The sequence below is a fragment of the Anopheles merus genome, chromosome 2R (genome assembly GCF_017562075.2).
Source record: "Anopheles merus strain MAF chromosome 2R, AmerM5.1, whole genome shotgun sequence".
NCBI lineage: Eukaryota > Metazoa > Arthropoda > Insecta > Diptera > Culicidae > Anopheles > Anopheles merus.
The window spans coordinates 61841826-61854246 of record NC_054082.1 but is presented as its reverse complement, the minus strand read 5'-3'; the positions used below and the strand labels follow the sequence as shown (position 1 = coordinate 61854246).

At 34.6% G+C, this 12421-nt stretch overlaps 1 protein-coding gene across 3 annotated transcripts in view; it reads right to left on the bottom strand.

Annotated features, from left to right (window-relative positions):
* Positions 1-3053: 3053 nt before the first annotated feature.
* LOC121588102 (vesicle-fusing ATPase 1-like) overlaps positions 3054-12421 on the bottom strand; it is a 31784-nt gene continuing 22416 nt past the window's right edge. For all 3 annotated transcript variants that reach the window (XM_041905707.1, XM_041905708.1, XM_041905709.1), the window contains exons 7-9: positions 5521-5811; positions 4686-4870; positions 3054-4610 (exon numbers count right to left, since the gene is read on the bottom strand). In XM_041905707.1, coding sequence (XP_041761641.1) covers positions 4313-4610; positions 4686-4870; positions 5521-5811 — 774 coding nt within the window. In that variant the 3' untranslated portion in view covers positions 3054-4312. The remainder of the gene's footprint in view (positions 4611-4685; positions 4871-5520; positions 5812-12421) is intronic.

Below are 12421 nucleotides of genomic sequence, written 5' to 3'. Positions count from 1 at the left end.
TCATGGGAAGTTTAAGAAAAACAATTATCGGTCTTAGTTTTTTTTTTCTACAGCCATCTTATTTAAGTCCATTTTATTACGGTTTACCAAGTCACTTTGCAATGTGTGCTACACATATGATGTGCTATTCTAAAAACTAAACTATTCAACCCACTTTTTCTTCAATGCTACAGCGGAGTAAAGGTAATACTTTATGTTATGCAAGCAAAATGATTGTTTCAACAAAAATAAAAAGCCCTTAGAATTTGAACCCCAATAGCTAGGAACCCCAATAGCTACGTTCAGACACGGCATATCTTTCTTCACGAATCTTTCCCATTCCACCAAAAACAAGTGTCCAAAAAAGATTCGTCAATATTTTGGCGTTCACACACCACGAATCTTACCAGAATACAACTATCGTTGTAAGAAATGCAAAATACACAACCGTTAAAACATTGAAAACTTGGAAGCAATCGAAAACCAATGTTAAAACACGAAAAAGACGATATTTCTCTCGGCCTGTCAAAATATTGCAAGCAAATATTTTTGTTATCCATCCAGCGATGGACAGCTTGAATTGCCTAAAAAAGATTCGTAACAGACTGCTAGACTTCTCCTACCTCAGTGAAAAAATGTGTTTGACAGATATTTTCCGGCGATGAAAATGCGTGCGGAGGAAAAACATTATTTCGTGCCAATTGAAGTTGCACATCAGCATATTCATGGGCGTAATTGAGTAGCACACATCGCAAATCGACTTGATAAACCCTGTAAAACAAACATTAGCCGGCATCGCAAAAGAAATGGTTTAAAATGAACAGTCGTTAAAAATTGCTCGAATTTGGCATCGCGAATGCATCGAGTTCTTTTTTGTCAATTTTAACGACAGGTCCTATGCCGTCGTTAAACAAACGATCGTCTAGAGCGTATGCGATACAAATTAACAGTCGATTAATTATACTGCTTGAATTTTTTCCCTGTAATTGTCTGTATGCGATATCGAGGAGTCGTTAACTGTCTTGACGATCGTTTATTTTAACAGAAATAAAAAACAAATTAACTCGGTTCAATCAAAATGAACTTTAAACGACTGTTAAAATGTGTTCATTTATTCGCGATACCAGCTATTAGTCGGCATCACGAATAAATTAACACATTTCAACGGTCGTGTAAAGTTCATTTTGGTTTAACCGAGTTCATTTGTTGTTCATTCCTGTTAAAATAAACGATCGTCAAAAGAGTTAACGACTGCTCGATTTCGCATATAAGCAAACACAGCAAAAAAAATCGAGAAGTAATATTAAACGACGGTTCCGAACCCAAGTGACATTTGATTGAAATTAGCCGGCATCGCGTATAAATGAACACATTTTAACAGTCGTTTAAAGTTCATTTTGGTTTAACCGAGTTCATTTGTTGTTCATTCCTGTTAAAATAAACGATCGTCAAAACAGTTAACGACTGCTCGTTTGCTATCGCATATAGGCAAACACGGGGAAAAAATTCGAGCAGTATAATTAAACGACTGTTAATTTGTATCGCATACGCTCTTGACAGTCGTTTGTTTAACGGCGGCATAGGACCAGTCGTTAAAATTAACAAATGAACTCAATGCGTTCGCGATGCTAAATTCTAGCAATTTTTAACAACTTTGGTTAATTTTTAACGACTGTTAATTTTAAACCAATTCTTTCGCGATGCCAGCTATTATTTTCGCATATCGCTCGATTAGTAATCGTTACGCTTGAAACTGGTATTTTCATTTTTTTGTGGATTTGTGTGTGATTAAGTATGTTGAAAGCGCCAAGATTTGGTGTGTTCGTAAATTAGACGTTGCTCTATCGATGGACAATACCGTCGAGCTCATTTTTCATTCATAGCTATGGTTTTTTGATGAAAAACAAAATATAATTTTGCGTGACGTTATTATGTAAAAATGGGTATAATATAAGCATAAAATGGGTACATGACCAACTATAACGATAGGAAACATCATTTCCGAGCGAATCTAGAAGAAAGTATCGAAACAGCCGCATCACAGTTGATTTTAAAGGACTTTTTCTAAATTCACTTAAGCTGGTGCAGTTTAAGGGAAGTTTAAGGCTCCAGTTTAAGGAAATTTGCTCTAATTCACGATTATTCATGCCCGAAAATGACAATTGGGAAATGACATTTGCTTGAAATTGTTTTTTCATATCTGCTCGATTTATACTCGATACGCCTTAAATTGAGGATTTGTGTGTGATCAACTATGCTGAAGCGCCAAGATTTTGTTTACTTGTAAATTAGACTTTCTTATATCAATACAAGATGGCGTCTAGCTCATTTTACATTAAAAGCTTTAGTTATCGATGAAAAAAGCAAGTAAACTTTGAGCGTCGTATTTTGTGAGTATTCGATGTTTTTGAAATTTCAAATGGCTTCATTACCAGTTACATTACATTAGCTGGCATCGCGAAAGAAATGGTTTAAAATTAACAGTCGTTAAAAATTAACCAAAGTCGTTAAAAATTGCTAGAATTTGGCATCGCGTACGCAATGAGTTCATTTGTTAATTTTAACGACTGGTCCTATGCCGTCGTTAAACAAACGACTGTCAAGAGCGTATGCAATACAAATTAACAGTCGTTTAATTGTACTGCTCGAATTTTTTCCCCGTGTTTGCCTATATGAGATATCGAGCAGTCGTTAACTGTTTTGACGATCGTTTATTTTAACAGTGTTCATTTATTCGCGATGCCGGCTATTGATAGGAAACGTTATTTGCCGGCAAAAACAGAAGAAAGAAACAAGAAAAAAAATCGCATCACAGTTGAATTTGAAGGGTTTTTCTACATCCCCTTAAACCAGCGGTCGGCAAACTTTTGAGGCAAAGGGCCAACTTTAGTAAATGATCGAGTGCCGCAGGCCAGGTGAATGCGGTTTTTATTATTGCGCTTAAATTATTACATTTTAATCTTTTAGAAACATTTTAGGTTATTATTGTTGTTTTTCTGTAATTATATCATCCAAGTATGGTTCATCCAAATTAATGGTACCTACTTTAAAAACTAATTCTAATCTTTAATCATTTGAGAATCGGCAATAGATGGCCAAAAATGTGATCAGTCAAAAAACAAAAAAATGGGATCAATATCGCTTCTTGAAGATCCCATCCTCCCACACCGCAAAAAATATCTGTAACTTTGGGCGAAAAACTGCTTACCCTCACAAGCTGCTCTAATGCGAGGTCGCTGGCGCTATGAAGTTGTCGCGAACCTCATGCAAGCTCACAGACTACTCGAATTTGATTTGCTCTTGCCAATGGTTTGTTTAACAACGACCTAGGCCTTCGGTAAAATTAGCAAATGAACTCAATGTGTTCAGGATGCCAAATTCGAGCAATTTTACTGACTCATATTAATTTAAAACAAATGTTAATGCATAAACATTTCATTCGCGATACCGGCTATTATCACCCTATCAAAATGTGTTTCATAAATCGTAATGCAACATGGACAACTATAGTAGAACCCCTCATAACAAATCCGTTCCCATAACTCACTCGTTATATAAAAAAAATAGTCATGCAGAAGGTTCTTTTTCATACAATTTGTATGAAAAATGAAATAATTGATAAGAAAAGTGCCGGTATATAAGGATTATGTGCATCGCAACCATACGGGACACCTCCAAGTGGCTACAGTAATCCAATGATCAATGTAGATCAAGAATGCATGTAGATCAAGAATGCATGCAAGAACATACCTATCAATATACCTCACAATCAGAAACACACGCTTCTTAGGAAGGTACACTACACATTAAAACCACGTCCTGCCCACTTCCACAACCGAAGCAGAAGAAAGCCTCCATTATTGTAAAATAAGAAGGAATTAAATGGAGCAATTAAACTGAAGACACTAATTCATTTACTCGACCTGTCGATAAGCGCAAAACTCTCAGCTCCATTATCTGATCTGAAAAGAGTTATCTGGACGTAGAGTGATCGCGCCCACGGCCCGTCCCGGCTTTTTTCGATTTTTGGACGACTTTGCGAGTTTTAAACTGGCAGTGGGTGTTAATGTGTCACCTCCCTTACATTTTTCCTCCACACTTATACCTGCCTCTTTTGGTAATAGCTTGATATTTAACAATTCTTAGTAATGTAACTCTCGAAATGATCACGAATTCTTATCGGGAACAAAAATGAAATTGCTCGTTATGCGAGATTTTACTCGTTAAGACGGATATTTGTAGAGCATCTGGATTTGCTAGTTATGAGTATCTACATTGAAAAATTCGTTATAAGGGGTTCCATTGTATATTAAAATGCTCTTTTAAATATTGCTTAGTGTGCCACAGTGGCATCTTCAATGGCTCCTTCCTCTTCAAGCTTTGACAAAAACTTCATCATACGAGTTTGCGGATCCATTTGACGGGCTAAATCAATCAAATCTAATAGTTTTTTGATTCCGACAAAAATTCGACGTCCTTTTAAACGTTTGTAAATAGCAGCCAGTTCATTGCGACCGAACACGTCTGGTTCCTGCTCGAGTACTGCAATCAAATGATCCGCAGTAGAAAGATTCGGTACATGCAGTACTGCAGTAAATGCCGAAAGCATTTCCATATCCTCTAACACTTGCCTAGAAATATTATATGAAAGATAGAATGAGTAAATTTTTCCATATGACTAACGTTTTCATAATTCAAATGCTTACCTTCGGCTAGTCGTACACAAAATGAGAAGTTTTTTCCCTTTTGGAGGAGACTTTTTCAGTAATACCAATAATGCTTGAAGCGTTAGATTAGAGTATCGAGGACCAATTGGTCCATAATCTAACAGTCTCTCGATATTATCCACTAGGATACAGCTGAATGTGGAGCGATAAGCGTCGTCGAAGTACTAATATTAAGAATAGGTTTGAATATTGATGATTAATTTTGTGTTTGATCGTATATATACAGGTAGTTCCCGAGATACGCAGTCTCTGTTATATGCAGATTCGGAGATACGCGATATATAAATATAGAAATATTTGTCAGTTCTTTAAGCAACTGATGTTAATAGAAAAATAATTTCTCTTACAGTGAAATGTTAAAATTCATTGAAAAAGGTAAAAGTGAATGTTAATGAAGTGGCTAAAACCACCCGTTACATGCAAAATTACAAGAAAATTTGCTATATTTTGGCTGATAACTGTGTGATTCGACGTGATTCGGAAATTCGAAACACGTGCTTTTTTCTCGGTCCCCATTTCAAGCGTATCTCAGGGACAGCTTGTATAAGTATACAGAATTTCTAAGCTTGTTTGGTTATCGCCGAAAATTATTGGCTGCTTCCCATATTTGTTGGTGTATTTCCATGATTTTTTAGGCGTTTCCCAGAATATAGTGATTAAATTGTATTGATGTCTAATCGAACGATACCAATAAATCCTGGGAACGTACCAAAACTGTTTGGAAAACGATAAAAAATCATGAAATGAGCTCCAACAATTTATGGGACCAACCAATAAATCACAGTAAACCCTGTATTTAGAATTCGTTACTTACCTTACGTATTTGAAGACATTTAGCACCCTCGCTAAAACCAACCATCTCATCAGGACTGCATACTTTTACGAACGGAAAATCAGAGAGTTTCGCTAGTTTAGCAGCCAGCGCAGTTTTTCCAGCATTTGGGGGGCCTTCTAAAAGTACTGAAACTAATCCAGAACCTTCTGTTCCTCGAGCTTGTTCTGTGTAAAGAGCACCATCTTCAAGAATATGAGCCACTGGTAGACCCCAATTGATAATGCCCCTTGTTAAATAGTTTTCTAGGGCTTCTGCTGCTGTGCCAAAAGCCTAAAATAATGAAATATTAAATAATGAAGAAATTTAATTATTTTATATTGAACACGCATTAAATGCAACGTTTACAATTATTTAAAAAAAAACTAGCGAAATTGAACCCTACACAGTTTTGCCCGAGCAGTGCTGGAGCTAGGTGAGCGCGCCTTTATAGTTTTGTCCGAGCTGTGTTCGGGCCGTTCTTACCTCCTTTATTTTATTTTATTTTATTTTTACCGCCATCGCTCTGCTTACTACGGTATATAGGCTAGCAATGTATGTAAGTATGAGTTTTTTCGCATATGAGTGTTCGATATAAAGGGTAAATAACTTAGAGCCGGTATCGCGAATAAATGAACACATTTTTACAGTCGTTTCAAGATCATCTTAGTTTAAACGAGTTCTTGTTTTGTTTATTCCTGTTAAAATAAACGATCGTCAAGACAGTTAACGACTGCTCAATGGCTGGTATTATTGAATCTGTTCGTAGCGGTGGCGACACTCATTTTTCTTACGTACTTTTCTTACGAAATGTCTTGCCATCCCTATGATATATGAAATATATGAAATGTCTTGAAATGTTGAAATATATATATATATATATATATATATATATATATATATATATATATATATATATATATATATATATATATATATATATATATATATATATATATATAATATATAAATATATAATATATATATATAATATAATTGAATATATAATATAATTGATATAAATATAATATATATATATATATATATATGTGTGTGTGTGTAAGTATGAGTTTTTTCGCATGAGTGTTCAGATGGGGATTTCGAAGAGAAGAAGATATAGAAGAAGAAAAGTCATGTGGTGAATTTTCTATTTTACCCGGCATCTATACCAGCAGGGGAAAGAGAGCAATTATAGCCCTAGAAAATACTATTGGCAAGAATATTGAGATAAACTTAAACGAAATTGAAATCGTCGATACCAAATTTCTCGAAGATGAAGGACCTAAAATAGAACATTCCAAGAGCTTCGAACTTAACGACGATTATCTCACCCAATTCGAACTAAAGGTAATTAGAAATTTATTAAAAGAAATACCAGAAGTTTTGTATTTTGATGAGGATAAGTTATCATTTACACATAAAATCAAACATAAAATTAGAACAGTCGATAACGTACCAATTCACACAAAGTCCTATAAATATCCTAGGGTATTTGAAACCGAGGTACAAGACCAAGTAAAAAGAATGCTTCGAGATGGTATAATTCGAGAATCCATATCTCCATACACTTCTCCGGTTTGGATCGTACCAAAGAAAGAAGATTCAACAGGATTGAAAAAGTATCGTATAGTAATTGATTACCGGAAACTGAACGAAAAATCCATTTCAGATAAATACCCCATACCGGACATTACTGAAATCTTGGACAGATTAGGTAGAGCTTCCTATTTTTCTACAATCGATCTTGTAGCAGGCTTTCACCAAGTACAGTTAGAAGAGGATGACATAGAAAAAACAGCATTTGCTGTTAGTTCAGGAAAATACGAGTTTACAAGGATGCCTTTTGGCCTCAAAAATGCACCCTCTACTTTTCAAAGAGTCATGGATACAGTTCTAAGAGAACACATAGGGTCGTGTTGCCTCGTCTACATGGACAATATAATTATATTTTCAAGCTCTTTTCAAGAACATGTAAAAGACATTCGAAACATCTTACAAAAATTAAAAGATGCAAGATTAAAAATACAAATTGAAAAATGCCATTTCTTCAGAAAGGAAGTTCAATTTCTGGGTCACACGGTCACGAATGAAGGTGTTAAACCTAATACGGACAAAATCGAGGTCATAAAAAAATTGGCCGATACCCAAAAATCCTAAAGAATTGAAACAATTCCTTGGGACGCTTGGTTATTACAGGAGGTTTGTTCAAGACTTTGCCAAGCTCATTAAATCATTGACTGTATTACTTCGTAAAGATAACGAATTCATTTTCACACCCGATAAAGTAAAATGTTTTGAAAAATGCAAGTCTCTGTTGGCCATGGATCCGATTATGGTTTACCCTGATTTCCAGAAAACTTTTATTCTGACAACAGATGCTAGCGATTTTGCCGTTGGCGCTGTATTGTCCCAAGGAACTATTGGAAAAGTTCGACCTATTGCCTATGCATCCAGGACTTTAAATAAAACGGAAGAGAATTACTGCACAACAGAAAAAGAACTGTTAGCTATAGTTTGGGTCGTGAAATATTTTCGACCGTATCTATACGGAAGAAAATTTACTTTAATAACAGATCTTATATATTCTATGACAAGTGCGATTTTGAAATAGTTTACAAGCCTGGAAAAGAGAATATCGTGGCAGATGCTCTATCTCGAATTAAACCCAATGAAATCGACGTGAGCAAAAACGAAATCAACGCTAGCGATACAATTCATTCGGCAGATACAAGTGACGACCATTATATAAGAACATCAGAAAGGCCAACAAATACGTTTAAAACGCAAATTATTTTAAAAATGGGTGATGAAAACGAATCACATGAAGAAGTTTTCCCAACGTATCACAGATTTACAATATGCAGGCCAGAGTATTCAGAAAAACACATAGTTAGTATACTCCGAGAAAAAATTAACACAAAGGGAACTAATTGTATTCACGGTCCCACGACAGTTATACAAACCGTACAAGAAACCTATCGCAAATATTTTTGTCAATATATAATGTTTAAACTGGTTTATTCCTTTTAACCCTTTAACGAATACTTTTTGAGCACCAATCAAATGACTTTTTTTAGTTTTTTTAATAATTTAGTTGTTATTGAACTATTTTAATGCATATTTTTAGCAGTACTTGTGTATTGATAGTCCCTTTATCAAACCCCATGGTTACTTTTACCACCCCATGCCTATTGCGGCCATAATTCGCCTTTTTCTGCAAAATATTCAGCTAGACGAATACTTTTTAGACTAACTGTATGAGCGTAACATGAGTATAACATGTGAACGTCACCTTTTACCTCGTTTTGCACAGGGAGATTTTGTAAAAATTCCCTGAATGAATGAATGAATACAGTAGATGACCGCTAACTGGATGTGTTTTAACTGGAGTGCTTCTTAACTGGAGGTTCGCTAACTGGAGTGATTCTCAGTTAACGAACACTTAAACGTCAAAACATGAAACATCCGGAATCTCATGAAGAGAAATGTGTCGCAAATGTGCATTTTTCAAACAAATTTAGGGTCTTTTGCCTACGTTTGCTATTAATTTATGTTATTACACGAATTGCTATACATTATATCAACATAAATGAAAAAAAAAAAGTTTGGTATGTTTATTCCAGTCAACGCCAATCAAAACAATCAATCCATAGAAACGTCACTTCAGTTAGCGAACATTGTTCGTTAACTGGAGCTTGTTTACCTCTCAGTTAGCGGTCACCTACTATACATGTTTATTGATATTTTTCTTTTAAGTTCATGAATACATTTTCTTTGCGAGATTTAACGTTATATATATAATTTGCGAGATTTAACGTTACGCTCGCTTTTCTCCGCTGTGGAGGTTTTTGCCAGGAAGCAGTTTGATTTTGATTTTTAAAGAGTATTAGGCTTAAGACCCTTTGATTACGTCAAATTAAACTAAACTAAAATTAAAATAACTTATCTAATTTACACTGTAACTATAGAAGAGGAAAAAAAAAAAGAATGAATTCCAAAACAAAGTAAAAGGAAAAAAGTGCTGATCATTATACAAAAAATGCACTTAGAAGGGAAGACAATAATGTTAAGCATTTTACTTAATAACAGAGATATATATATATATATATATATATATATATATATATATATATATATATATATATATATATATATATATATATATATATATATATATATATATATATATAGTATATATAAATATATATATATATATATATATATATATATATATATATATATATAAATATATATATACATATATATATATATATATATATATATATATATATATATATATATATATATATATATATATATATATATATATATATATATAATAACAGATATATCCAATGACATCGATTGGATGTGTACTGGTTTTATCATACAGCTCTTCTAACCTGGTCCATTAATGGGTATCTGCAGTGAGTCGTAAAAAACGGTTCAACCCTACTTGAACCCTGCTGTTGGTAGGAGCGCTACTTTTCCAAACCGGGACACACTTCCCAGGGGATAGTTGATAGCCATTAAAAATGTAAACAAAAAGTGCTTGGCACCCGGGGAAACATAAACAAAAATGGTCTGACACTCTAAGTGTTAACAACATAATAAACAACATATAAATTCGGCTAAACCAGCGGTCGGCAAACTTTTGAGGCAAAGGGCCAAATTAAGTAAATGATCAAGTGCCGCGGACCCGGATAATGCGGTTTTTTTTATCATTGCGCTTAAATTATTACATTTTAAACTTTTAGAAACCTTTTAGGTATTATTGTAATTTCTTTAATTATATCATCCAAGCATGATTCAAAATGGATGATATCTGCTTATAAAACAAATTGTAATCTTTAATCATTTGAGAATCAGCAATAGATGGCCAAAAATGTGGTTAGTCAAAAAATAACAAAGAAAGGATCAATATCGCTTCTTGAAGACCCCATCCTTCCACGCCGCAAAAAAATGTGCGGATATTCCGGGGATGATAAAAAAAATCGTTACGGCTAAAAAAATATCGAAGCAAACGTGGGGTCAGTAATTATTAAAATGCTTTATGGACAAGTCATGCCATGTCAGATAGATTGATAATTGATTTCTTATGACAACACTTTGACAATCGTTGAACTCGTAAACAGCAACAGCGTGGAATCGTCGTTCTCGTTAAAACAATAGGGGTTTTTAAATGCTCTCTTTTGCTTTCAAATACGATCGAAAATATCCCTCGAATAGTTTGAAGAGAAATCAACTGATTTGTGTGAAATTAAGAAGAACAAATAAAACAAAATAAAAAATTTATCGCGTGAAAATGTATGGGGCTATTTTACTACATTTAAAACATTGTATTGCATGTATTGCGTTGACGAAAGTCTAATGCACTCCCCATCGCAAAGTCGCATGCAAAACTTTAAATAAATTTATTGTAACCATGCTTTGGTGTATATCATCAATATACAATTTCGTATGCGATTTCCTTCATTCCGAAAATCTTATTGTCGTGATGAAACAATGTTAAAATTACACAACGGTTGACGGTTGAAAATTGAAAAATTTATGGGTTAATCAAGGGGTTATCTTCACCCGCTTAAACAACATGTTATTTGCACTTCGAATAGTAGTATCCCATGAGACAATAGAAAACCTCTATCAGTCACCTCACCTTAACACCTCTATCAACCGAACTCTAACCATGATGGCCAATAAAGGGAACCAACCAACGTAGAAGCGTGCGCGATCAACGAAAAAATTAAATAAAAATTAAATTTCATTAAACATGACCTTCTCCACTACTTACGGATTTACTCGATTGAAATTTCATTGAAAAAGTTTATTTGGTCCCTTTTGTTAAAACCGACTCCGGAGCCCTTGGAGCGGATCCGGCCCCGGATCAGTGGGTGCGGTGCCGGCTCCGGAACCGGCTCCGAAATTGTCTGGAGCCGGTGGGAGCCGGTGGGAGCCGGTTCCGGCTTCGGAGCCGTTTTGCCCATCACTATTGCCGACCGCTGGGCTAAACCATTGATCTTCAACCTTTTTACAGCTTTTCTCCCATGTAGCATGCATCTAGGATTTCTTTCCCCACTCACAAGTTCATGAGTGGAAGAAGAGCGTGGCAACCCATGGTATTAGGCGAAATTTTGATGAAAAATCCCCCTCCCCCTCCACCAAAGTCAAAATTCCCCCTTGGAAAGAGGGAGGAGGGGGGTTTCTCCATCGGTTGAAAATCGCTGGGCTATACCAAAATGATCATTAAATGATATTTAAAATTTGTTCATTGCTTCGCAATGCCGGCTAATGAATATATTAATAGAAAAAATTACAATAATAATAATAATAATTACAACTAAACTAATAATAATAATAACATTAATAAAAAAACAATAAAAAAGTTGCAGTAATAATAATGATGATAACAAAAATATTAATAATAAACCGCCAAGCATAACTATATGGACAATCGTTTTTCGCAATTAGCAGAAAATCCGGAGAAGACAGATAAAAACAGCATATGCATGAATTGTGAGAAATACTATTTCACATCTTTGCATATATTTGTGATAAATTTTAAGACAGTTTTTTCATGACTTAATGGGTTTCCACGATTTATTGGTTGGTTCCCATAATTTCTAAGTTGCTTCTTTTTTTTGTGTGTGAGCCCACAATTTTTTTGGCGTTTCCCAGAATTTTTGGTTCAATTGAATTGATGCCCAATCGGACGATACCAATAAACGATGGGAACGACCCAAAAATCTATGGGACACGATAAATAAATCACGAGACGAGCCCAAAAATGATGGGAACTGACCAATAAATCGTGGAAAACCCTGTATTGTAAAAAATTAAATTAATTAAGGATCCTACCATAACTATAAAATCATTCAACACACATTTGGAACGTTTTAAAAATAAT